Source organism: Bombus terrestris, chromosome 9 (genome assembly GCF_910591885.1).
Source record: "Bombus terrestris chromosome 9, iyBomTerr1.2, whole genome shotgun sequence".
Classification (NCBI taxonomy): Eukaryota; Metazoa; Arthropoda; class Insecta; order Hymenoptera; family Apidae; genus Bombus; species Bombus terrestris.
In genome coordinates, this window is record NC_063277.1 from 15,982,660 (window position 1) to 16,009,657 (window position 26,998).

Sequence of the window (26,998 nt, forward strand, 5' to 3'; positions counted from 1 at the left end):
TGTAGAATATTTTAGTTGTTGAAAAAAAACCCTAATAGCTCCCTAATATCTGGAACAAGAGTTAACAATCTGTAATTTTTCTCAATATAATTTGTAATTTATAATTACTTTACCGAATAGTTATGTATTTGCATATTATGTGTTGCTACGTATTTGTCAAATTTTCGCAAGTGAATAAATGTCTTGCTTAGACATTTGCACAAACGAGGTCAAACAAATTTAACGCAATTTCAGAGTTGAAAAGTCGGTCGATATAGTCAGGAATATATATAGTTATATATATATAGTTAGCACTTGTAATTATCGCAATTTGTTTCAAAATGAATATCAGCCAATCCTCTCAATTAATCGTCTCGAGTTTATCGAAGTTCTTCGATAGGATGAATTATTGGGTTCCAACAAAGAGAATGAAGTGGATAAATTAAGTACCATGAGAATAATTCGATAACGAACTCTGTTTCTTCTTGCGACCGAGTTCAAGTATTTTTATCGTCATTTTATCTGTAGTAAATTTTCAGTTACTGTGTTACTTCCTCTGAGACTTCCTTCTCCTCTATGTAATTACGCTACCATGAAATTTGCCGGTCGAAGCTACTATCAAGCTATTTTCCTTCCTGCTTGTTACTTTTTTTTTTATCTTTATGGATGGCATTTAAAATGGTTGTGGGGCAAATGTCATCGCGTTGTTTTCAAATATCGTTGGAAAGAATGTTGCATAGAAGAAACGACTTTTCCAACTTTTCTTATTTAACAAAAACAGGCTTCTGTTTTCGAACGAATACGTTGATTACGAGACTATTGTTTGATTTCTTCTTTCTTTTATCTTTCAAATTTTTATTCAAAGACATTTCAAGAATTTTTCTTACGATTACCTGCAATGACGAGAGCAAGATGTTTTTCAATTCTCCTCTTTATGAAACTTCTTGTAATTTTATCTGCTTGTTTCTACGAAATGATAGGAAACAGAATAATCTAATCAGAGTGACTCGATAGCAGATTATCCAATAATTCCACTGTCCATTAAGTGTAGCTTAATTTACTGAAATGACACTTTACAAATTTCTGAATCTTATCAAACAAGATTTCATACATATTCCAATTTGTTCGTTAAATTATAACAACTTGGATACTCATCGTTAGTTACGTCAAAGTATCAGGCTAATTACCATTTGAAGCAACCTGAATATTCCTAATAACCATATTAAAACGATCAATTTCTCTTCGCGATAACCAACCTCTCATCTTCATCTGTCCACAAAAGGAAGAGTGTAAAAATAAAAAAAAAAAGAAAAAAAAAGGAAAAAATGTAAAAGGAGAAATGAAAACTTCAAAATGAGGCATCAACGTGTCGACCATTCCTCGTACAAACTTGACAAGATATAAATTCCAATTTCTGGGCTGGAAAGGAGTGGATATCTGATGAATATAGAAGCGGATCCTTGGATTCACCGCAGAAAACTTGTTCCCAGACCTGACAGTGGAGCATAATTATACTCGTCACGTAAATAAAAATGAACCGTGCAATTACTGTGCAAACCACACGGACTATGTTGCATATAGGAAAAAATCTCCTCCTTTGGAAATATTTGCATACAAGATACCGGAGTAACAAAAATGCTAAGCGCAGGCTAAAAGTTAATGTCCGGTATTCATCATCCAGTTAGGTACCACGTTATTATCACGCGCCGGTCGGCCTTTTACATAATGTAGAGCAACTTGAAATCTTTTTACCAAAAAGCGCCGCTTACAACAGTTAAAGTTGTCGGTAAATTTATGCGAGTGGGAAGGTGTCAAAGTCCACATTTGTAACATTACGTTCGATATATTGCGCGAAACGCGTTCTTTCCGCACAATTTCTGAAGATATAGAGAATTCTCTGGAGGTTAGCGATCCCGCGAGTAAAAACGCGTTTGGCCATTCCAATCTTATATTTTTTATCTTTTCTTCGCCGGTGAGACGGGAATTCCACGAAACCCCGACGAAACTAGTCTGGTTTCACGAAATTCTTTATTTTTTTACTCCTTGCTTTTTCTTTTTATTTTTCTTCCATTTCGTTCGGAAGTCAAGTTCAAAAGTTCCTTCATCAATGTGTCTGTTAGCTCGTGAGTCACTCAGCTTGCGAGTGAATCGGTGCACCCATGTGGTTGCAATTTTTGCAAGGCAGCTCTGCTGTTAAGTCGAACACCGTCCGTGATTTATGCTCGTAACTTTATAAAGAACGTTATGCGATACGTTTATGGATATAAGAGCCTGCGTGAATCGTGAGATCTTTTGGGCGTCTTATCGAGGGTGGACGTTGTGGCTAAAAAAATACGAAAGAACAGAAAGTGGACGGCGAAGATTACGAGATGCTTTCACTGCTTATCGAGTTAAAATTTCGTGAATCCTACAACTCGCGTGACAAAACGGCACTCGCACGGTTATAAGCAGCGTCATGAATATGCAAGTCATTTTTCTTTTTCTCTTTCTTCTCTTTCCGTTCCTTTTTTCGCTGGTAACCCGTGAAAGCTGTTTATTAAAACAGCTGTGGCTTGTCCAGGTGTTCGCCACCTTTTACTGCAACTTTGTTAGATTAAGTGCACCGGTTAAAGACACTTCATGATCACCGCTCATTTTATCTACTCTCCTTAATTATTTCCTAATTTAATGATTTACGTTTCCGCAACCAAAGCACCAAATGTGTACGATCTTGGCGTTCTCAAATTTGCTGATGACACGCGATTTCCTCGTGCGATTTTAATCATCCCGTTCCATGACTGTTACTGCAGGTACCTCATTCTACAAATTAATGCCCCGGATATAAGCGGACTGGCTTGTTCACGTTTTAAGCTTATACAAAGTTTAACGAAATTTTAAAACGTTTATCAACGTCTTTACCACATTATGCGGTCTTTGGTCCAGGCAAATATTTGACATTTTTTTTAGTAAGAATAACGATTAACTTCGAGAAATTTGAGAGATAAAATATTGAAATTCTTTAAAGTTCTAATAAACTTTATGATACTCATAGCCGGAATTCGCACGAATTCTTTCGACTATACGAATATTAAAATACAAAACCGAGCCATACGATAATAAGAAAATGTAAGAAATCCCAAATTCTGAATTTAGAGAAACCTTTGTAGCAATGCGTAAACACGTCACAGTGCTACGAATAAAAGTTGTGTGAAACTTCTTAAAGGATTGTGTGGTCGGTTAGTCTCGCGTTTCTGCCGACGACCACTGCGACAATCCGTTAAACAACGTTTGAATAATCATCAGGAATTGCCTGAATCGGACACGAATCCGGCTAGTCACATTTGTGCCGTTCGATTGCTTGCAGGCGTCGCACTGGTACAGCTATGAGGGGCGGAAAATTCTTCATCTTCAATAAGAAGCTTCTTTGAGCATCGCTTTGTCCAGGATTTACACACTGGTTCTGGAGAAAGGCTTCGAAAACAACAAAGGGAAAAGAACAAGAAGAAACTAAACCATTCGATCGAATATATCCGAGTCCTAACTATCTGCATCGAGTCGATCTTCTTTTTTTAAAAATTCGCTTTTCTAATTGTAACTAGCAAGAAGAGCCCTAAGATCGATCTATAAGACCGTAGATCGAGGATCGCGATTTACTATCGGCCAGGAACGAAGCATGAAGCCGGAAGATCCGCAAACCAGGTCGTTGAGCAGTCATTAAACCAGCTGTGACCGCAGTTCATCGTGCTTGTTAATCGTTTGCACAAGGTAGAAAGTCGAAATCGTCACGGAACTATAATATATTACATAGCTGGAAACCTGAGTCACGATTCTTGGTAGAATGATATTTGCAAGTTTCGCGCGATCCTAACGATTCGTCCGAGAACGAGCAGAGGTGGAAAAAAGGTCTAACGAGAGAGTAACTAGCGATTCTGCTCGAGGCAAACGATCGTTCGAGTTCCTTGGATCTGGAAGAGGAGAAGCGAAACCGTGTTGTCTGTTGTTCGATCTTGTTCGAGGTCCATCGACTGAGATCAAACTGTTTAGAATCGCTTGACACACAGAGAGGGCCTTTGTTCGACGATCGATCGATCTGGTGGAGGTGGGGAGGCGAAACACGTTAAAGGGTGGGGTAATTTGGGAAGATTTGACGATCGCCTTCTCGATAGTACAGTCTTGCCTGAGACAGGAAGATGAAGATGAGGTGGTTACTGGTGGTCGTGCTCCTTTCCACCACAACGCTGCTGTCCTGCTGCCAACCAAATAGAGTTCGGTACAGGACAAGCCTCGACGATGACAACGACGAGATTAGGAGCAGATACGAAGCGAATTACGCATATACGAACACCGAGAAGGCTACCCCTAGGAACGGACGTCGCGAGAGGAACCTGGACGATTCTGACGATCCGTTTTACGAGCGGATCGTTTCCTACAGAAGCAACAGGGCCATCGATGCTTCCAGGTATATACTCTTGACAAGAGCTGATTGTTTGTTTGATCAAGGACTTTACGTTGTTAATCGATCACGCCATTACTAGTGGGTCCTTAACTCACCTTTGGTTGAAGGGAATTGTTTTTGGATACCTGAGTTATATAAAGCGTAATAATAATTCTTTGCAAAAAATTGAGAAGAAAACGTGGAAGAAGCTTTCTCGTAGGGTTGCTCGTTTGCAGAGAAATCGGTATTGAAATGTATGGAGACCTGCGTGCAGGAGGCGTAGATACCATAATTTGAGAGCCGATTTGCGTGCCAACGAAGAATCCCAGAACAAAACCTTTTGCACGTTTTCTGTGCACTTTTTTGCGCTGAATAATTTCCCGTATCCCAAATCCTAATCCTATTTGTCTGTAATTTACGTTAACATTAATCTGTGTCTGTTGCGTCTAATCTATGTCTCTAATTTATACTGTAATTAATTTCTTCTATCGCCTATTTGAAAACGCAATGTTTTAAAACATCTAATCAAGCATAATTGGTTAAAATTAATCTCCCTTGTCTTTTCAAAAAATGATTATTCTCTAAGACGTATCGTTATTTGTCCAAAGCAGCAATACAATTTCCTAAGAAGAAGAATTTCTTCCCATATATAAAGAAACAAAATTTAAAGTATTGCACGTACATGGAAGGAAAAGAGAACTTGGACCTTCTTCGACTAACCCAAATACAGAACCTTCAATCCTGATTCGAACAAATCGCACCTCGCCGTACATTTTACGATACTCTCGAGCGATTTCGGCTAAATTCGTTGCCTAATGACGACAGGTCGACGGAAGCCAACGCAAAATTGACCCAGCAACCGGGCCAACTACCGAACCTCCCTAAATCGAACGCAAAACCAATCGACGTGGTTCACGAGAAGGGTCGACGAAGGGTCACAAACAAAAACGTGACGATTGGCGATGGAATTTGCCAGAGCATCGATATACGGAACAGCGCGTCTGGTTTCGGCATTATGAAGGATTGTCGCGTGATAGAGGGCTTTCTGCAGATCGTCCTCATCGAGAATAACTCCGAGACGGACTTTCAACCGATCACTTTTCCCAAACTTCGGGAAATCACTGGCTACCTGCTTCTCTATCGCGTGAATGGATTGAAGACTCTCAGCAATCTGTTTCCAAATCTCGAGGTGATCAGAGGCAACATCTTGCTGACCGATTACGCGTTCATGGTGTACGAGATGCAGAATCTACAGGAGGTAAGTATTACGTAGGTACGATTTATAATTCTGCGCTGCGAAGTTTTTACTTCTGGTATCCGCGGTGTGAAAAAGTAAACGAGCGACGATCGAATAATAGCTCTGTTTGCGAAGCAAATATTGTCCAGCCATATTGGAGAGAGAAAGAGAGAGAGAGGGGGAGTAGGGGGAGAAAGTTGGTTGACTCTGGAAAAAAAGAGATGGTGCTAATAATTCGCGTGTTGTTTCTGAAAATAAATCAATATTCACACCGCTGGCAAATATTTGCACAGAGAAATATCATTTTTCCGCAGTTCGTTCTGTATTCTCTGTTTTGTATTCGATCGATGTTCTCCTTGTTCGAACGCAACAGATAGATAATTAAAAAAGATTTAAAGATATTTGATTAGCATTTAGTTGAATTTAATTTTAGCCTGCTAGTTTAAATTTTAGTTTTATTTCAACATAAACCATGTATCTATGTTAGAGATAGAATCAACTTCAATATGTACTTATAATATGAATATATGTAAATTTGAAATAACTTTCGGCTCGAGAATCGTATAATAATTTAATTATTTTAAAGTTTTGTTTTAAAGATTGTTTCTTCTGTTCGAATGACATTTTTTTTTTTTGCACACACTATGGCACTGTATCCTTAAAACCTTCGGAACTTAATCATGTCCTAACTTACTTTCTTTATTCTACAATTCATTTCTAATTACCTCGGCGTTACGAGCCATTGCCCGTTCTTTACAGAAATAAAATTTCCATTAAATAGACCAAGGTATGTCTTGTCAATCGAGTAAAATAAAGAATTTGAAATGCGAACCAGTTTGCAAATATAAACCACTTTACAAGCGTAAACTATTTTTTTTTTTTTTTTATTTATTACGTACTTCAAAGCAATGTTTATCGATAGTATATCAAAAACAGCGAAGAGAATTAGTAATTATGTTGTAGTGGAACCGGTTAGAGGATCAATACAAAAAACACAAGTAGATCGACGTGTTCGGATCATTTCCCACGTTCCTGACAGAGAGGCATCTCTCCAATTTGCTTTCTGGACGTAGCTAGTTGACTCGGCGGGTCAAGTGACGTTAATTAGTCAATCGAATTAACCAGTCGTTCGACCTCTGGCTAGCAGTTAGCTTTATCGGAGCTAAATCGACGCCTTGTGGCGGAATTCTTTCTTGCAGATCGGTTTGAAGAAACTTACCGAGATCTCACGGGGCAGCGTTCGGATCGAGAAGAATCCGGCGTTGTGTTACACCACCCTCGACTGGGACCTCATCGTTTCCGCGGGAGAGAATGTTATCAAGGACAACGGGGAGGAAGCCTCTTGCCCTGGTATTTATCGACTTATTAGTCGGCTAATATTATTATTCTTTCAATTGATGAAAATCTCTTTAAGTAGAATATCATGTTACGAACATGCTGTGTTAATAATTAAAGGGCTTATGATAAAAATGATTCGCGTTCACGTTTTGTTTTATTTCGAAAAAATGGAACAATGTTCTAATATATTTAATTGTCGTTTAATACATTGACATTTTTTTAAACAAAATATCCGTATAATCGGTACGTAATTACAATGCGGTAATGTATCTAATTATTGGGTTGGCAATTAAGTGATTGCGGATTTTACCAATACCACCTAATGACAAAATCCGCAATCACTTAGTTGCCAGCCGATTACGAAGATGTGGAATTATTTTTGTAAAATCGACTAATCTTCTTCATTCGATAAGTGAAAATGTAAATTATTTTCTATAATATCGGTTTCATCGTGAGCCTTGATTTCGACTGGCAGAACCAGATATTATTTAAAGAATCGCAAGATTGAACGGGGATGTTCTTGTTTTTAAACTCGTTGATTTACAACATATCGTGTCAAGCATACTGTTACAATCATGTTTTGTTCTTTTTTTCTTTAATACGATTTTATTGAAATTACAAATCTGTATGCTTTTTTCATGCATGTGATTAAGTGATTAATCCTGACACAGAGATCTTTGCTTCTTGTGCTTGGTGTGCTTTTGCTTTGGAAAGGCAATCTACTGATCTTTCATTCTTATTTTCTATTCTTTGTGATCTTAATGAACTTCCTTTTCTTTGTTTGGTCGATTTCATAATTAAAAGATTTTGTTTGAATTAAAGTCTTCGTAGGATTACGTCCAGATTCAAAATGCTCTTTAATTGTGTATATAACTCGTTAAAGTATAAAATTCCATTGCTTTTGCACTAATTGGCTGTTCGTTCTTTCTTTTTTTTTCATTTCTGTTGCAGGCGAAGAACGGTTCGGTAGAATATTAAATCCAATCTACATATAACATAGTATATAAGCATGAGAGGTATAAGAATAGGGAGGAGTAGTACTAAGTCATTGACCATTATTTTAGATGTAAAGAAAAAATGTGCAAAATCCACTACTCACAATACGTAGATACGAAAAAGTCTTACGTGTAATTAGATATGTGCGAGGGCTTTGACGAAATGTTTTTCTTGTGGATTTGAACCGTAAGTTAAAAGTTTTCAATTGGATTACTTAAAAATATGAAAAACGGACGGAAAAATTTTGTGGAAGTTTTTTTTTTGGTCAAGATTAGGTTTGGAATATTTATAAAATTATGGTTTCCGTAAGAACATAGAAAAAGCTAAATATAAACTTCACTGTTACTTCGGAATATAAACAAATTTAGTTTTTGTTCTCCAATAATTTGGTTCGATCTATTAGACGAATGATTTACTTTAAAACGAGAAAAACAGAACGAAAAGAAGAACTACTTACTTATTATTGCTTAGAAAATGAACAAAGCAGTTTATACGATTTATTTTGTATAGAAAATATTTAAGAAATCACGATCGTACGATACGTATAATTTCATTGTCGTGAATGCTTTTTCTTTAATCGTCACAAATTGAAGCAATAACATTTGCCCAAGGGAGAATCGTGTATCTACCTAACGCACGTACTGTAGCAATTGAACTCGTGACGAGACTTCAAGTATGTTTAAGAGCTTCTACAATTCGACATTACCAGTATACGATCCTCCCAACGTCGTGCTCGCATGTTAAAGATGCATTAGTTCAGGTACGAGTAAAATTACCACGCAGCCATAGTTTTAATCGACTTTTCACCGCTACAGGATGTTCCCACTGTCCCGGGGGTTACTGCTGGACTTCACAGCACTGTCAGAGAACAGAAAGGCTGGATTGTCACGATCAGTGTCTGGGCGAGTGTCACGGTCCAACGGAAAGCGAATGTTACGTATGCAAGCATTATCGGCACGAGGGGAAATGCGTGGAAACCTGCCCTAGTGATCTGTGAGTTATAGTCTGCAAGCTTACTTTTGTTTCTCCTTCCTTTATATACTATCTTTTTAAAAATATTTTTATCGTTAATTTCACATAGCGTAAATTTGTTCTCTTGTAATCCGTAATTGTGTATTCGTTGATTTTATTTGTAAATGTAACGTTAAATATTCGTGGAAAATTGGTCGAGCGATTTAAAATAATGCCGTGGAAGCTATATTGATTTTTTTTTTTTATTTATACAGAAATTCTTTCCAAAATTAATTCGTTTGATTTTCAGAAAATACATTTTTCGTTTGATAACCGGTAATATCATTTATTTTATTTTTATAAATATATTACTACAGCCCCTCTTGTGTAATTTTAATCAACGATTTAAAATAACTATATCCGAAAGTTACTCGCGTTTTTTTGTCTTTCCTTAAAACTTCTTTATTTTCACTTCTTTTTAATCGTCGATTTCTCGCAAAAGTCTTATATTTATTATTTAGCGATACCTTGTACGATTTATCCTTTCGAACTTCGAAGGGTTCTGGTGATTACATCCTCGTATACATCTTACTTTTCTCTCTCATCGATAGTAAACTTTGCAAAATTTACTATCTGTGAAACTAACTTACAGAATGCACAAAATTCCAACTGATTAATTATTTCTCCGACAATTTGTACAAGTTATCGGATATCGTGCAAGAACAACGTAACACTTATGGATAGGTGTTGGAGTAGCTGGAAAAAGTCTTTTTCACTGCAAAGGTGCCGCGTATTTCCATAGTTATGGAAAAAGTTTCTCTTGAAACTCTGAAGCATCCTTCCTTTGGAAAGGAGAGCGGAAGTCGCCGGTCATGCTTTCTATTCTTTCACAAACGTTATGAACACGAATAGTGGGGGGATTGTATCGCAGTGACCTTGAGCTGCTAACTGTTTCCAGGCAAGCTATAGCAGCCGGATAAACGCGACACGATCTGTTCCACAGATACTCCTATCTCTCGAGACGCTGCGTCACGAAGGATGAGTGTGTACGAATGAATCGTCTAAGACGAGTATATTATGTCCTGGAAGATGGTCAGGCGTGGAGACCATTCAATGGATCCTGCGTGACTCATTGCCCTGACGGTTACGAGGATGCACTCGACGAGAACAATGTACGTAAAATATTCTCCTTTGTGTTCTCGTCCTTTACTCCGATCCCACCGTACGATTAATTATTGTGTACCAACATTGCGATCAGATTGCGAGATCAAGGAAGGAAAATGGGAAGGTAAGGTATAGACCGGTCGCGTTGAACATTCGCTTCATATTTAATTCAACGCACGATGAGAAGAGAGAACGTTCGTTATTGTAGAACGCGCGCGGGTGTTAAAATACTAAATCGCCGATAGAATTATAAAACGATGAGATCTCTTGTTCTACTTGAAGAGATCAAGGGTGACGGTAATTGACAATTGTGGGCTGGCCAAAGATGATAGAGATACCAACAAACTACGGTGTGATAACGTTCTACCGTCTGATCGAAGATGTGGCTTATGAGATTGTTCGAGTGTGAGTTTTTTTTTCTTTTTTTTTTTTATTTATTGTAAGTCAATCGTTCTCTGAACAGCTGCAGTGCGGAAATAGGGGCAGATTTTAATTTGCAAAGAAAATGTCAGTAGGTCTTTATGAGTTTCGGTCAGTTCGTAGATCGTTGTTAACTTTAGTTAATAGTAACTAATAAATAAGAAATCAATTAGATTCCTATAGCAAGTGTCTTCTACAAATGGTAGCGATGTGCTCTGTATTTCTGGTAACACATACCATTCATAACACTTCGTTCTAATTACAGATGACCACGTGTCGCGCTTGCGTGAACAGCTGCCGGAAGGTCGGCCACGGAGCTCTGATCCGCCACATCTCCGACGCCCAGAGCTTCCGTGGTATAACCGTAGTGAAAGGAGCGCTGGAGTTCCAAATTCGAAATGGAAATCCGAACATAATGAACGAACTAAGCGACGCATTCGGTCGAGTCGAAGAAATTACCGAGTACGTCAAGATCACTCACTCGTTCCCCATCACCTCGTTGAATTTCTTCAAAAAGCTCAAGGTTATCAAGGGTGAGAAACTGGACATTAACAACGCCAGCCTATCCGTCTTGGACAATCCCAATCTGTCCAGCCTGTTCCCACCTGGGCAAGAAATCAGAATCGAAAATGGCCGACTCTTTTTCCATTACAATCCAAAGCTCTGTTTATCCAAAATCATACAGTTCAGTCAAATGGTGAACATCACGAACTACACCGACCTGGAAATACAGCCGCAATCGAATGGCGAGAAAGTGGCTTGCGATATAGTGAATATAAATATCACGGTTAAAAATCTGGGACCTGATTACGCGGATTTGATGTGGGATAGCTACAAGCCACCGGAAGGGCAGCAGTTGCTCAGTTACCTGTTGAATTATATTGAGACGGAAAATCAGAACATCACGTACGAGATGAACGCTTGCGGGTGGAACAACACCTGGCAGATAGTCGACGTAGATATTCCTAAATGGAACACAACGGTTTCGAAGCATATCAGCAACCTGAAACCCTACACTATGTACGCGGTGTACGTAAAGACGTTCAACGCCAGGACCACCAAGTTCGTAGGACCAGTGGGCCAGTCGAGAATCATCTTCTTCCGGACGAAGAGTACCATTCCATCGCCTCCGATGAACGCAGTATCCACTGCCTTGAGCGAGACTGAGATTCTAGTCAAGTGGGAACCGCCACTGTTCCCTAATGGGCCAATAGGATACTATATGGTCTCTAGCGTCATGATCTACGAAGACGAGAATCTAATCTCGTCCAGGGATTACTGCAACGATACGCTAGACAATGAACTGGAATCCGAGGAAGTGGTGCCGGACGTAACCGTGAAGACGCCAGTGGTAAATCGGGTTTCGTGTTGCTCGAAAAACACGAACAGGAATATCATCACGTCGAAGAAGTTCGAGATTTTCTGCCACGAGAACACGACTATCAGCTACATATCACCCGGCTGGAAGGATTATTGCGTGTACAACTCCTACAACACCGTGGACAATCAGTTCTACGAGCTGGCAAACAATCTGTCCACCCCTCGACCGGAAGAATCCAGTAGATTCGACGCATCCAAGTCCACGGGGAACGTGTTAGACAAGCACGCGGTCACGTACAACGTTAGCGGTCGAAACAATTCGTTCGTGATCAAGAATCTGCGCCATTACTCGCGCTACATCATTAGTATAGCCGCGTGCGGCGTCAAAGTCAACGAGTCGAATATGTGCTCATCGATTCAGTACACGAACACCCGAACGAGGAAGCGGAATCGTGCGGATGACGTGAAGAACGTGAAGGTGCAGGTGACCAACAACACCATCGTTGAGGTTTTTTGGGACCTGGTGAAAGATCCTAACGCCCTCACCGTTTCATACACCATCGAATACACCAACTTGGACGTGAAAGACGCGAAGAAGAGCACCGAGTGCATCCCACAAACTGGTCGAAGAGATACCGTGAACAGTTACTTGATCAAGAACCTGAGTCCTGGAAAATACAGTTTACGGATGAGGTCCACGTCGTTGGCCGGTGATGGTAACTTCTCGAACGTGGTGTATTTTTCCATAGGTCTGAGCAACACCACGCCCATCACGTTAATAGCGTTCTTCACATTTGGTGTTTTGTCTGTGATGTTGGTCGTTTTACTCATCGTTTTGAGGCATCATCAGAAGAGGAAGAAACAGGAAAGACTGATCGCCAGTGTAAACCCTGATTACATAGAAACAAAGTACGTGATCGACGAGTGGGAAGTACCTAGGGAAAGCGTGGAGATCTTGGAGGAACTTGGTTTGGGCAATTTTGGTATGGTGTATAGGGGAGTGTACGACAAGACTACGCCAGTGGCCATCAAAACGATTTCGAAGACGGCTAGTCAGAGGGAGAAGAACGAGTTCCTGAACGAAGCCTCGGTAATGAAGAACTTTTCGACTTTTCACATAATTAAACTCATCGGCGTGGTATCCATCGAGAACCCCCCGTTCGTTATCATGGAATTAATGGAGAATGGAGATCTGAAGACCTATTTGCGTCGGATTCGCGACACCCATCTCGTGCCGGATGCCTGCAGAATTATGAGAATGGCAGCTGAGATAGCCGATGGTATGGCTTATTTGGAATCGAAAAAGTACGTCCACCGAGACTTAGCTGCGCGGAATTGCATGGTGTCGAAGAACTTGGTGTGCAAGATCGGTGACTTTGGCATGGCCAGAGACGTCTATGAAACGGACTACTACAAAATCGGTAGGAAAGGTCTTCTTCCAATCAGATGGATGGCACCGGAGAATCTGTCAGACGGTGTGTTTACGTCAGATTCTGACGTCTGGTCGTTCGGTGTGGTTCTCTATGAGATTTTAACTCTCGCAGAGATTCCTTACCAAGGTTTCTCTAACGAGGAAGTGCTCAGCCATGTATTGCACAAAGGGACTCTAAATATTCCACGTAATTGTCCCGAAAATATCCAGAAGATCATGGAGAAGTGTTTCAAGTGGCGACCAAACGATCGTCCCACGTTCATGGAGATCGTGTCAGAGCTGGAGCCGTTTCTTGGCCAAGATTTCTACGAAAAATCGTTCTACCACTCGATGGAAGGTGTGGAGAGCCGAAACTCGGGTATGAAGAAACCCTATCATCACGCAGCTCCTATCAGATTTCATTGGGGCAATGAGACGGCCAGGTGGGTAAAGGAGTTCGAGGACAACGTGACGCTGTTGGATCAGACAAAGGCTGGCACCAGCAGGGGACGCATTTTTAAGAATGGCTTCCAGCATTTCGGTAATGTAGCCAACATGGAGGACGTACCCCTCGATCGATGAAATTCTACGGTCAGTCTATAATAGCGAATTTTTCAATGGCGTAAGTGTATTCGTCCGGGACAAGTCCCCGGCAAGTCACAAACTCGTTTAGGTACGATGTACAAAGGATACTCAGGGCAATGAATCGCAAACGAGGGCCCAACGAGTTCGGCAGACGGGAATAGGCAAGGATTTTTTTTCTGTTTCTTGCCAGCCTGACAAGTTCAGGACGATACTTGAAAATGATTCGTCTGTTGGTACTCGTTGATTTCCAATTAGGACCTTAATGGCAACGAGCGACTAAGAATATCTTCACAGCTTTTCGCGCATACGTTCTCCGCTCTACCCGAGCGCTAATAGTATGTATAACGTTTAACTTAACCAAAAGCGTTTGAAGGCAGAATCCAGTCTGACGCGATATTTTTCTTTGATTTCTTTTGTTTTTCTTCTTAGAAAGCGTAACCAAAAGCTCTTAGCTCCTCGGCCATGCAAGCCTACGAACTTTGTTCATTCCTTGAAAGGATTATATTTCGTTTCGTCCTTTCACATGGATATTTCTTTCTGTTTTTCTTCTACTTTTTCTCTCTAGATTAGTAGATAATGTTTTAGGGACATGCGTTTTTTTGTTAACTTGCTGTCTCCTGCCGCTCAAAGAACTGACTAATTATATGTGCTAGGTACGAAGTTGCGTAAAGTTCGTAAGCCCAGGTACAATGAATTCTTTGTTGTTTGATACTCGTTGCATTTTCAACTCATTGTTCAAAACTGCCCTGTCTAAACTTGCCAAGTTTGGAGCTCGTCCAAGATCAAATTTTTGATTGTGTACATTTTTATAAAGGGAACATTACTGACTGTTAGTTATTAGATCCAGAAAAATAGACGGAAATAAAAGAGACTCGAGAGACTCCGAAGGAAAACATTTTTCTACAGATAACAGTAATTTGATTGTGCTTCGATGCATAAACGACTGGAAATGCTGAGTAACAATGAATTCACTGTATTCACACGCAATTTTTGCGAAGAAGAAAGTGGAAGAAGACACATTCGCGTCGTAGGTACTTTCTTCGTCGATCGTTTCAAAACGACGCGACGACCGATCGAAAGTTCAAAGCTCATCGAATCGCATTGTCGTGCTCCATTTGCCAAGTGGGACTCGATGTGTCAAGATTTATGGATGCTTATACATATCTACCAACGTTCTATCAAGAGAGGAAGACTTAGCAATACCATGAATTAAAAAAAAAAAAAAAAAAAACCCCTCTTTTTCACACTGTCGCAATACTCTAAGGTTCAAAAATTAAGCAGAGTTCGTTTCCATTTTTATACGAACGACGTCAGTCAGGTTTTCCGAAAAAACGGTGGGCTAAAAATGATGCTACTCGCGAAACGATCTCTGGATCACCGAGAAAATCTGGCGGTGCAGCCAAACGGTAAAATAATTTGATTAGAAATTACATCACCGCGACGTATATAATCTATTGATTTACTTTCTTTCTGGCAGCAGAATCGTTAAAAAAATTACAAAATTTTGAAACAAGATACTATTCAAACTCGTGCTACTGATCTCTTCTATTAAACAAACGAATTTACTTTCACTAAAATCTTATAAAATTTAGGCGAATGTATACACTGATCAATCACTGTACATATTTGCTAAATTCTATACTTGCAGTCTGACAACAGAACGCTTTCAAAATTTAAGAAACTCTTACATTTTCCCTTTATTCGATCTATAAAATCAACTGATGAAAATGCTCAAGCAATTCCCCTTTCCAGTTTTATATCCATTCTGTGATCTTTTTCTAAATCCTATTCCCTTACAGAAACTTCCGATTCATTCTGCGATTCGTTCCATCATAAAAGAACGATCGAAAAAAGAGGCAAAGAAGCAGCTGCACGGCGATGCACCGCCACCCCATTTCGTCCACGAATCGATCCCAGACTGTGTTCATAGGACAGAGTCGACCGGAAGCCGACAGAAAGAGACAGGAGATAGAGATAGAGATTGAATAAAGGGAAGGGGGAGGGGTGGGAGGGGAGGGGAAGGGGGGGGGGTAATTTAGGCGATCGTCGAGCGCTCGAGAATCCATAGACAGACACACTGATCCCTCTCCGCACGTACATAGTACACACATAGATACCAGAGTTCCTTGTTCAGCATACGTATATAGTTTACGCGAGTCGTGCCCGTGTGCGCGTGTACACATATTTTATTCGCGGAGGAAGATAATGGTTGTTACACTTCCGGGGGCACATGCGCGCTAAGCCGCGTTTCCATCGTGCAACGTATACGTTGTTCTAGGTAAAAAAGAAAAGAAAGAAAATAAAAAAAAAAGAGAACACTTGCAATAAGCATGCCAACAATCTTCTTGCAATAAGTACTGAATATAATTAAACGTATAAAGAATAGTTAAGCGTTGTAAGCGTGTATAGCGGCTTAGGTAAATGCAAAGGGAATCTAAGAGACAGAAAAAGAGTATATCTCTATTTTATTGTAATGATATATATATATATGTATGTATATATATATACATATATATATTATTATATATATATGTATATATGTACACATAATAGGCACACGTTCGGATAAGTATTTCGGCTGCAGTATATATATATATATATATTCACTCTTCGACCGATCGACATACACACTCGCAGGGGCAATGAAAGAAAAAGGGGACAGAAAGGTGTACGCGTATCATGGCGCACGAATCATTGGCGCAGGTACAGACAGAAGTTCCAGAGAGGCTTTTATCGACGGACGTTGCGAGAAGTCCGTTCCACCAGAAAGATTATGTTCTTTCCGGTTATTGAACGATAACAGTCTCCGTTTCCGATTTCTCGCTCTTTCATTATTTTGAATGGAGACACGAATTGAGTCGGTCCGAGGTATTAAAATTCGAGTCTATTTCGTGAAAGAGAATTTACGATATGGTTATGTACTGGGTGTTCCTTTTTGTTCTGTTTGAACGTTTTGAACGGTCCGTAGTAGTATTAAATTTGTTTAGTACGCCAAAATGGCAGTAGCTTCGTACGTATTTTTTTTTTCTTTTCTTTCGAACGTCATTTGATTTGCTTTTCTGCTTTTCCGTAAAAGTCGTGGACGCTCGCGAGACGTAAGTAATCGATGCAAAATCTCTGACAAAGCGTACACGTTCTAGCGCACAGTATTAATGTACGCTTACATGGTTGCATCGATTAAGAATGGTAACACGGAGTAATTACGATTTTATCAACATTGCATAGATTGTTATAACGCTTAAGGAAAAGAAAGAAACCATACTTTTTCGCTTCTTGAATATTTTCACTGTTTAATGATATTCATTGAAATTTTCTCGTATATTTATCATAAAAGTGTATTATGGTGGCGCGAATAATTTTTTAAACGTTTATATGAATCGATAAAAACCGAACACCTTGTACATGCCGTATCATGCATTGCAACCTTTCGTTTACCTGGATCAACTTCGCACGGAGATAAAAGAGTATATATATTATAAATATATCATATGTTATTATTACTATTATCACTATTATTATTATTTCTATGTTTATACATATATGTAAATATTTAACTTATTTTTATTTTATATTTGATTCGCGAGCGTAGCTCGTGTCCCGTTATTACTAATTCTAATGGTTTGCTAGCGCACGCATAGAAGTTCCTTTAATTTAGCAATATTTCAGCGGTATATTGTTCGATTTCGTCAAATATTTGCCGTAATTTATCCGTGCTAGCTTTAACATTAACGATAGCGATTTGAAAAACGGAGAATAAGGATGCACATAGTCGGAAGTCTGACCTGCGCGAATACCATGTACCTTCTCGTTCTTTTTCATTTTCTATTTTAACCCTTAACGGTTGTCATACACGGACGTTCGTTCACCGCAGCACATCTTTCTTTAACTAAACAGTTCACCAAGTCAAACAAACTGAACTAAACGTATTATTATCGTTCAACGTTAGACGAATAGTTCGCAGCAGTTAGTTCAGTAGTATTATGTATTGCAGCACGATGATATTAAGATAAAGCGGGCTAGGGTGAAATTTCACTCGCCATAGCCTTCAAAAAGGATAGATAGACTTTTAAACCGACGAAGCGGTTTTAAACGGGGAAAATATTTAACAAACGAAAGTGTGTGGTAAGTTAATTTTACCATAAACTACGCTACGATTAGCAGTCAGGCAGGTATTACATAGGATAAAACGTTACTAAAAGAATAATAACGATATGAGATAGTCGTGTTTTATTGTTGAGATATTCGATCTCCGCGGTCTAATATCTTCGGCAACACAGATATACGAGATTCTAAAAGCATACAACTCTCATCGTTTTAAGGTTAAACCGTGCAACCGTGTGAATAATCTCTTGAAGGAATAGGGAACAGTCGAATGGAAACAAGCAATCTTACTTACGATTAGTTACGAAGCATCGCGAACATGTTATATACCCTAATGGTCGATCACAATGAGTTTGCCCCGTTGTTACAAACATTTCTAAACTATTCCGTCTTTATCTTCTCGACCTATGTGCATACGGTTCTATCGATACGCTGTTATTTACTGAAAGCCGCTCCAATTTACTTGGAAACATTTTAATCAACTAGTTGCCAATTGATTCAGTTACTTAAATTAAATTAAATCTTCCTTGCGTCAATGTTTGATGAGATTAAGCATCGGATGTTATTAAAACCATTGACAACTACAATTGACAATTAGAAAAATATAATTGGATAAAAGAATTAGTTAGAGAGCGAAGCAGGGTTAAGATGTGTTTGTTAATGAACAGATTTATTTAATTACAAAGATACCGGTGTTCGAATAAGGCAATATTCAGTAAATAACGCGTACAGGAGAATCCTTGAAATCGAGTCCTGAGATGTTCACCATCGCACACGTTGTATATATTATTGTATAACAAATAGTGATAATAATGTTAACATAACGATTCGTATCCGGATAGAACGATGTAGGGGAAATGTTGGCTCGATATTCCTTGAAATTTCGATAATTAGACGAATGATAGACCAATAAATAACAGAGGATGAATGTTTTAATTCGCGGCACTGTATATACTAGGGTGTTCTAAAATATTTGGTCAAATGAAATGAAATTTGAACGAACGACGACGTGTTAACGAAAAAATTGATTTTGAAGTTTCGATCGAATGTGATATTGCGAAATATTTTTCATATTATAAAAAAAAAATTTTTTAATATCTCCGGGGGATGTTTATCTTTTATTTACTATGAATTTTCACGCTTTCTTAAGAACTAGTAAGGCAGAAAGATTTCAATTTAAAGATTCTAAAATAAATTGGAATATTTTGAGCTTGTCGAACGTTGTCTACGTTGATAAAAAAAAAAAAAAAAAAAAAAAAAAACAGACCAATACGATCGGAATTGTAGAAACAATATTTTATTCCTCGTTGTTGATCCTCGAATCCATTTTTTCTCGTATTTGACTGCATATTTTTCGATGCCACGTTTAAAACGTTAATCGTTAACATACTAATTCTACTAAATTTTTCAGGAAGGGTCTTTTTCTCTCCCTCTCTCTCTCTTTCATTGTGTTCCATGATATCGACAATGTGTATAATGATATTAAAAGCGACGAAGAAGAAACTAAAGAAGTAAAAAAAAAAAAATGTGTAAAAACGAAATTTAAAGTTTGCCGCTAAAATATGCTAATGAGAAAGAGAGACTGGAAACTGTATGATAATATTCTCGAAAATCAAAATATTCTAATGGGCATTAATCGTGTGTATTTATCGTGAGTCTCGTGTTTGAATAATAAACGACTATTTTTTACGCGTTGCAATAAGTAGAAATTAAAAAATCGTGTAAATAAAAGAGTATAAACATTTCGAATAACTAGAAGAGGAAGAGAGAGAGAGAGAGAGAGAGATAGAGAGAGAGAAAATTGTATCGAATCAACGTTTGTGGAAAATAAATAAATAAATGAATAAAAGAAAAATATAGAACCCTTAGGGTGTATATGAACTAAAATTAAACAATTAATTAAAAGGGAAAGGGAATATCGAAAATCGAATGCCGGGCCAACGCATAAAAGACTAAAAAAAAGCAGTGAACTACGTTCTATGTGGGTGATCGATTTTATTAAAGTATTTATTATTGCCGCCTAGTGCCTGAAGGCAGGAAATCGTTTCGCGTGCATTTCCCGATACGTGGAAGCACGTGTTTCCATAAGGAAACGCGCGAGGGGAAGAGTTTTTTGTTGATGCAGGTGATCAGTGCCGTAACTAGAACTAACTCCCTTAATAAGTCATTAACTGCACTATTACTGAATTGTTGAATCCTTAAACGAGGGATCTACGATCTTGATCTATTAAACGCTAGGCAGTGGAACGATTTATAAAAATTGCATGGACGCGACTTTAACCAAGGTAAATTAAACTATATCATAATAATAAATACTTCGCAAATGTTTGCTATGCGATTCAAAGATACGAAAAGTATTTCTATGATATTCTTCTATCGATTAATCGTATAAATCGTACGTACAGTTCGTATAAATCGATTAATAATGCCATTTATATCTAACAATCCTCTTTCAACTTCTTCAAATTTTATTCTTTCAAACGTGGACGAAAAACATATTAGTCAAATTCTTGGAACGTTCTTTCCATAATTACGTCGTTAAGGAACTGTTAGATTCAAATAGCGTAAATCGTCTGGCACCTCTCGATAGGTTAATCCGAGTCCTTTCCGTTTCGATCTAATACACACGCCACTTTCTATCTATCAGATATTAAATCACATTCTTTGAAATAGACTGCAAAAACAATCAAATGCGAGGTAAAGTAGCGAAAGGTAATAAAACTAAATAAAAAAGAAGAAAAAAAACTGGTAGATAGAGGTTCACAGTGCGGCTCAGTGTCACTGATTACTTTCATACGACCTATACAACTTTCGATGTACATATTGGCTTGGCAACTAAGCGATTGCGAATTTTGTCAATACCATCTAATGACAAAATCCGCAATCACTTAGTTTCCAAGCCAATATGTCGTGTTTTCTCGCGTTAATTTATCGAATGTTAGAATGTTAGAATGTTAGAATGTTAGAATGTGGTCCAATCGCACATTACGTTTGCGATACGCATCTGTATCGGTTCTCGTGTATATAAATAGATTTTCTGGATCTAGATTTAGTAACTATGAACAGGGTGAGCACAAGCCTAGCTTATCGAGTCTGTCGACGAACTATCAGTCAAGTAAAAGAAATCTCTTAATTCGTTTCGCAGGCAAATATCCTAATTTAGCGTAATCGACGGTAAAGTCAGCAGCACCGAAACGTAGACACACGCGCGCTACGAAGCGTGTGCAGCACCTTAGTTGCCTATACTAAGTAATCATAGACGGTTAATTAACGTGAGGATGAATTTCCGTGAAGTGTCTCACGGTGAACCAGGTTCGGAAGGCATCGCTCGACGCTTTAAATCGATAAATTAGTCGTAAAAGAGGAGAAGCAACATCGGGCGTGAATCGTGCTGGTTGCTTTGATGACTTTCGTTTAAATTTCACCGGCTGGACTGCTTTCTGAATGTACAGGGTGTTTAGGAGGAAAGCTCCAAGATTTTTCTCACTCGTACTATTCATTCGGATGAATAATTTGCTAAATTATCTTTGATACAACTTGTTCCTTTACGAGAAATGTTTATTTTTTTATAGGCAATTGTATACTGTGACGAAATACTCATACTTGTACTATAAATCCACCAAATCCGATCAATGGATATTTATGAACGGTAGCGTTAACTCGCTCATCAGTCGTGCGAATGTTGCATCGAAATTAGAGAAGGAAGTTATACTTGGAAATATTACTTGGCAAAGAGAAAAGAAAGTTCCTTGTTTTTCTATGATTTTTTCTGATATTAACGATAATCTATAATTACGGTACCATGTTGTTTCCTCTTACGTACAATATCTCTCGTCTCTTTATTCCATATACTCGTATTCTCAGATCGTTTCCTTTCTTCTTTGAGTATTATACCGATCAGACGTGTTCTATTCTTCTCAGTGAGTAAAATATTTCGTTGAAATAATTTCATTAATAACGTTAACGTCTTGGATCCTTGTTTTTGTTTTCCACACCCTATAGCAACGTATATGGTCTTGTTGATTCAGTATTTTTCTTTTTGCTACTCGGTTTTATAGGATCGTTTCTCTTTTTCTCTGAACGTGGTGCTTGGGCGTTGTTTATCGAACGAAACTAATTAAACGACAGGCCACTTCGGAATTTGTGATAGTTCTAGTTACGGTACTAGTTGTAAGCGTTCATATAGTATGTATAGGGTGCGCGAATGTACGCACAAGAAAAAATGCGCGCTGCGTCTAGTAGAATTTCAATGGACTGACACCGAAGATTTAGTTTTTAAATTGTATACGTATATCGCGCCTCAAATATTCCTTCGTTCGAACGACTGGCCTTCGATAGAGAAATATTCGCGGTAATTACGAGTATCGTAAGAATCTTTGCAACTGCCTGTACATAATTCCGCGGTCTTCATTTTCGATGTTTTTTTTTTTTTTTTTTCTAAAATCGAAGCGCCACTTCTTCTGAAAAAAAAAACGTGATCTGGGAATCGGAAGAGGAAATTACGAACGATAGTGACAAAGTTTCAGTTCCGAGTGTCGAATAACATTATTTATAGATATAAATCGTTGAATGTTCTTTGGTTTCTTCGAGATTAAGAGCGACCATAATCGTTAGTTATTACTATCGCAAGTTTGGATCGAATCCAAAAGCTTTGATCAATTTCTCATTTTCTTGATATCCGTTGATATGTCAAATGTAAAATAAATTATTCTACGTATATTTTTGTTTAACGTGTAAAACGACCAAGGTTATTCAATTAGTCGACGTTCGATTTATATTTAACCGTAAAAGTAGTTTTCTTTTTAGGATTCGTTCTAACGCCTTCTTCGGGTTTCGTTAGGTTCCTTTTCAAACGTCTCCTTATAAATAGAACTCTAATAAAAAGTTACGTAAAACGAATACTGCCTAAGCACGATCAAACTATATAAATATACAAGCAAGAAGCCATAGAAAATAGTTTCTATCGTCTCAAGGTACTAGGAGCAATAAAAAAAGGTACAACGTAAAAATTAACTTAGACAAGTTTAACGAGATAAGATTCGAAATCCAAGATTCCTGGATCGCGAATAGCCTGCAAGACTAAACTTATTATAATACAGCTTGAACTCGGAAATCAGAAAAAAAAAAAAAGGATAATTGAGAGACTGTGAGAAGAAAAGTATTATGTACAGTACTATGGAAACTATACTACCTATACCGTTTCTCATAAACGTTTAAACACCAATACGTTACAAATAAGAAAGAAAATTTACACTGATAAATGTCGTATAATCGTTCGAATATAAACAATTTGATCAGCCTGATATGAAACTTCTTTTTTCATTAGCTTATATCTCTTTTTGATAAAATTCACCAAATTTATCCATCGTCGAATCCCTCAATTATCCTTATGGAAATGATCGATCGAAGGAAAGTGTTAACGTTAATTTCCGATCGATTTCCGGCGTATTTTTATCCAGACTGCCCGGATATTTAAGATTCTCCTATTCATGTAGCACACGTAACCAAAAGCAACAGGAAACTTCAATTTTCTCTATATACAGAAAAGAAGAAGGGGGGAAAAAGAACTCGAGGTGCATAATCCTATATTTTATACAGACCTTGTTACCTTAAGTATATAATATCGATAATAAACAGCATGTATACGTGTATAACAATTCATCGAACTATACTATATATCGTATAACGATAGAAACTATAAAACGTTATAGATGTAACGATCTAATGAATACCGATATACGTAATTTCCTTTTCTTCGTCTTTTTCTTCTTTCTTTCCTTTTAGGGATCGTGTACAATCGGAGCACAGGTGTTCGTGTTCGTTTTTTTTTCTAATTAATTATTCGATATTCGTTTTTTTTTTTTAATTTATGATCGTTAAACGTAGAAGTTAAGAAGCTATTCCTTTAGCAACGAATTATTTTGCTCGCTTAGTGGATTATCGGGTTTGTTACTCGTTAAATAGGGAATAAGAGCGACATTGTGAAAAGCAAAATATCGCTATGATGCAGCATGATATTTGCGATTTCATCGCGCGTGATTTTTCGTTCACACGTTTCTCGGAGCAATAGAAAGCAACGATGGTTGAAAAAATAGTTTCGTATGGAATGCAAGGGATGTATCTGTTTTCTGCGAAAAAGGGGAATTTGTTTTTCTTTTGGTTCGAAAGTGCGCGTCGAAGCGTGTGCCGTGTTCAGGCAGAAGAATCTCACGAATTGAACAACCCGTTTTCATCTTCGTAGCACTTTTGTTAATTCGTAAGAATTGTCACATATCCGCCACAACGTCAGCCGCCAATTTGTCGTCAATAGTCGTCCGAGACATTGACCAGATCGCCCGTGTTAAACTGCATTTAAAAAAAAGAATATACATATATATAAATATATATATATATATATATTGTTCATGAAATCCATTCGGAAGATTTTAAATTATTAGTAACTTTGTGCTTCATACATTTTCACATTGTATAGAACACAGTGAGAAGATTAACTAAATCGATAAGTGGTTCCGTTCTTTTTTTTTAAATCTAACTTAAAAGAAATTGTTTTAATTAATTTTATTTATTTAAAAAATCACGTTATACGAAATTGAGTTAGAAATTTGTCGAATGACATTCGAACATTATTCGTGAACGATAAAAGCTTTCCCCGAAGGCGCTTGATCCTTAATTAATAGATAATCGTAATTTATTATTTATCCCGTATGGGCGAATTCTCCCAAACGTTCCCCCTCGGTTTTTCGAAAGGTTTCGCGATTCCATTGTAACCCATTATCCGTCAGAATTGTTGGAAATGTTATATTTACGACATGAGATATCGCCTAACTGTGTTGCAATTTTCTCAATGGAAAGAATAAAATAGAATCGAACGATCGATAGAGAAAAAGTTATATAGAACTGACGGATAATGGGTGAGGATTTATTGAAATTCTGAGGATAATATCGAAGAGATGAGCCGGAGAACGCGAGGAGAAACCAAAATCCAGACCTTTCCATAAGAAACGTTATTCCTAATCAAAAAATCCTGCCATACCGTGTCTTCCAAGACAGAGACTATTGAATAGCGAATTAGTTTAGTATTTATACACGGTTTTACGCCGCTATCTGTGTTGCGAACTCGCCCAAATCGACTAATTATTATCGGTGAATGGAATTATAGAAACTGATCACATTCCGATATATGGGAATAACATTGGAATTATTATTCTAATTTTGATAATATCATTGTACCGAATTTATAAAAAAAAATACTTCGTGTCGCGATGCTCAAACTTTTACATATATTTCGATCTTCCTCTCGTTTTAATAGAAGATGAGATTTATAACGTTTTAGAAAGATGTTCGACGTAAAATAAAAACGATAAACCGTGCATACCGATGAGAATCTCTTTCATATTTTACTAGAAATTGATTATTTTCTTCGAGTCAAATTGTAACGGTCACATTGTCGATAATCAATCACGCAAAACTATCGTCTATATCATTTGAATGATGAGTTTACCGGATACGAGGAACGTCGTAGGAAAGAAATAAGGAATAATAATAATAATAATAATTATGGGCTAGCAATATTCGATAACGATGAAAAACCGTACCCCTGTAACCCGAAATAAGTTAAGTTGTCGTTTTATCCCGTTAAAGAAGAAAAAGTAGCGAACGTGCGAGCATTGAGATGAATGAAAGAAATAAGTCTGATTGCCTGTGAGGTGAAAGAAGTAACGCGCGAATACTTTACGACGCGGAAAGAAAGAGTCGGCGAACGTCGTTGTCAACTTTCTTACAGCGAAAACGATGATGCACGCGCACGCGTAAAAAGAACATGTTTTTACACTGTGTAAGATACGAGTTTTAACGATTGTATAAGAAAAAGAGGTTCTATCCGGGAAAAAATTGGCGGTGGTGTGAAAAAAAAAAACCAGAGACATCGAAGATAAAATTGTTCTGAAATAATTACGATACGATTAATGAGAACACTGCACCACGATTACTTGCGACACTCGATGTATATTTAAAAAAAAGTCTTTCTTTTCACGAATTGTATCGGCTGAGAATCTAATTTTGGTACAGAAAAATGAAACGCTATATCGTTTGTTGCTATACGTGTTCGAAAGACGGTTATTATTGTTCTTGTGGTGAAGAAACGAGAATCTAATATAAAATTGTTTTAAGATGAAAAAGAAATGTATAAGAAATCCGAACGTTTCGTATGATATATCGAATGATATTCCCTAAAATGCATCACATACATACAAGATCGTGAAATTTCTAATTTTGTCGGCAATCTGCCCTTTACTAACTTATTTGCGTACTTTCATTTCGAGTTTCAACGTGAAACTCGTTCGATTTCTTCGATATCTCCTGTTAATACCCCTTGCCGGACCCGCCACACCTAATCACACAAATGTACATACTTATATTGCACTAATTTTAGTATTGCCGCTGAGTATTATAACTAGTCACATAAGCCAAAAGTTTGTTACTCTCGCAAAGTTTTCTTTTTTCTCAGTTTTGTAATAAAGGAGGATGAGTAAAGTCCTTAAATTGAACTTGCGCGTTATTCGCAATCCCGTCCCTATGTTTCCTATTCCTGAAATTTTTGTACGTTAAAAAGTACAAAATTTAAGTAGACAGAGCGAAAAGTTAACAGTGAAAAGCAAATAAAAAAGTCGAGTAAATGTGAGTTTAAACTCGTACAAATTTATTTTAAATATAATTCCATATAAGTAATTGTTTAATAGTTAAACGAATAATTTCAAATAAAAACTATCATTAGTTTTACTTTATTCGTTTAACTTTGGATATATCGTGTCATTACATGTCATACGGCTAAATTTTATGAGAAATAAAGTTACAAGTGGCATTCAGGCAAATAGGAGCTTCAAATTTCCCGCCTATGTTCGACAAGCAAACATGGATCATCATTAGTTTTACTATCTACTACTTACTATTTACTACTAATCATTAGTTTTACTTTATTCGTTTAACTTTGGATATATCGTGTCATTACATGTCAACGGCTAAATTTTATGAGAAATAAAGTTACAAGTGGCATTCAGGCAAATAGGAGCTTCAAATTTCCCGC

The 26,998-nt window shown here is 37.7% G+C and overlaps 1 protein-coding gene across 9 annotated transcripts in view; it reads left to right on the forward strand.

The window, feature by feature from the left end:
• Positions 1-26,462, forward strand: part of LOC100645413 (insulin-like peptide receptor) — a 43,076-nt gene extending 16,614 nt beyond the window's left edge. For 6 of the 9 annotated variants that reach the window (XM_048408919.1, XM_048408916.1, XM_048408915.1 and 3 more), the window contains 8 exons: positions 3,323-4,417; positions 5,219-5,651; positions 6,830-6,980; positions 7,920-7,934; positions 8,780-8,957; positions 9,919-10,087; positions 10,174-10,203; positions 10,765-26,462. In XM_048408919.1, the coding sequence (XP_048264876.1) occupies positions 4,149-4,417; positions 5,219-5,651; positions 6,830-6,980; positions 7,920-7,934; positions 8,780-8,957; positions 9,919-10,087; positions 10,174-10,203; positions 10,765-13,812 (4,293 nt within the window). In that variant the 5' untranslated portion in view covers positions 3,323-4,148 and the 3' untranslated portion in view covers positions 13,813-26,462. The remainder of the gene's footprint in view (positions 1-3,322; positions 4,418-5,218; positions 5,652-6,829; positions 6,981-7,919; positions 7,935-8,779; positions 8,958-9,918; positions 10,088-10,173; positions 10,204-10,764) is intronic. The other 3 variants (XM_048408924.1, XM_048408921.1, XM_048408925.1) reach the window with 3 other exon arrangements.
• The last annotated feature ends 536 nt before the right edge of the window (positions 26,463-26,998 follow it).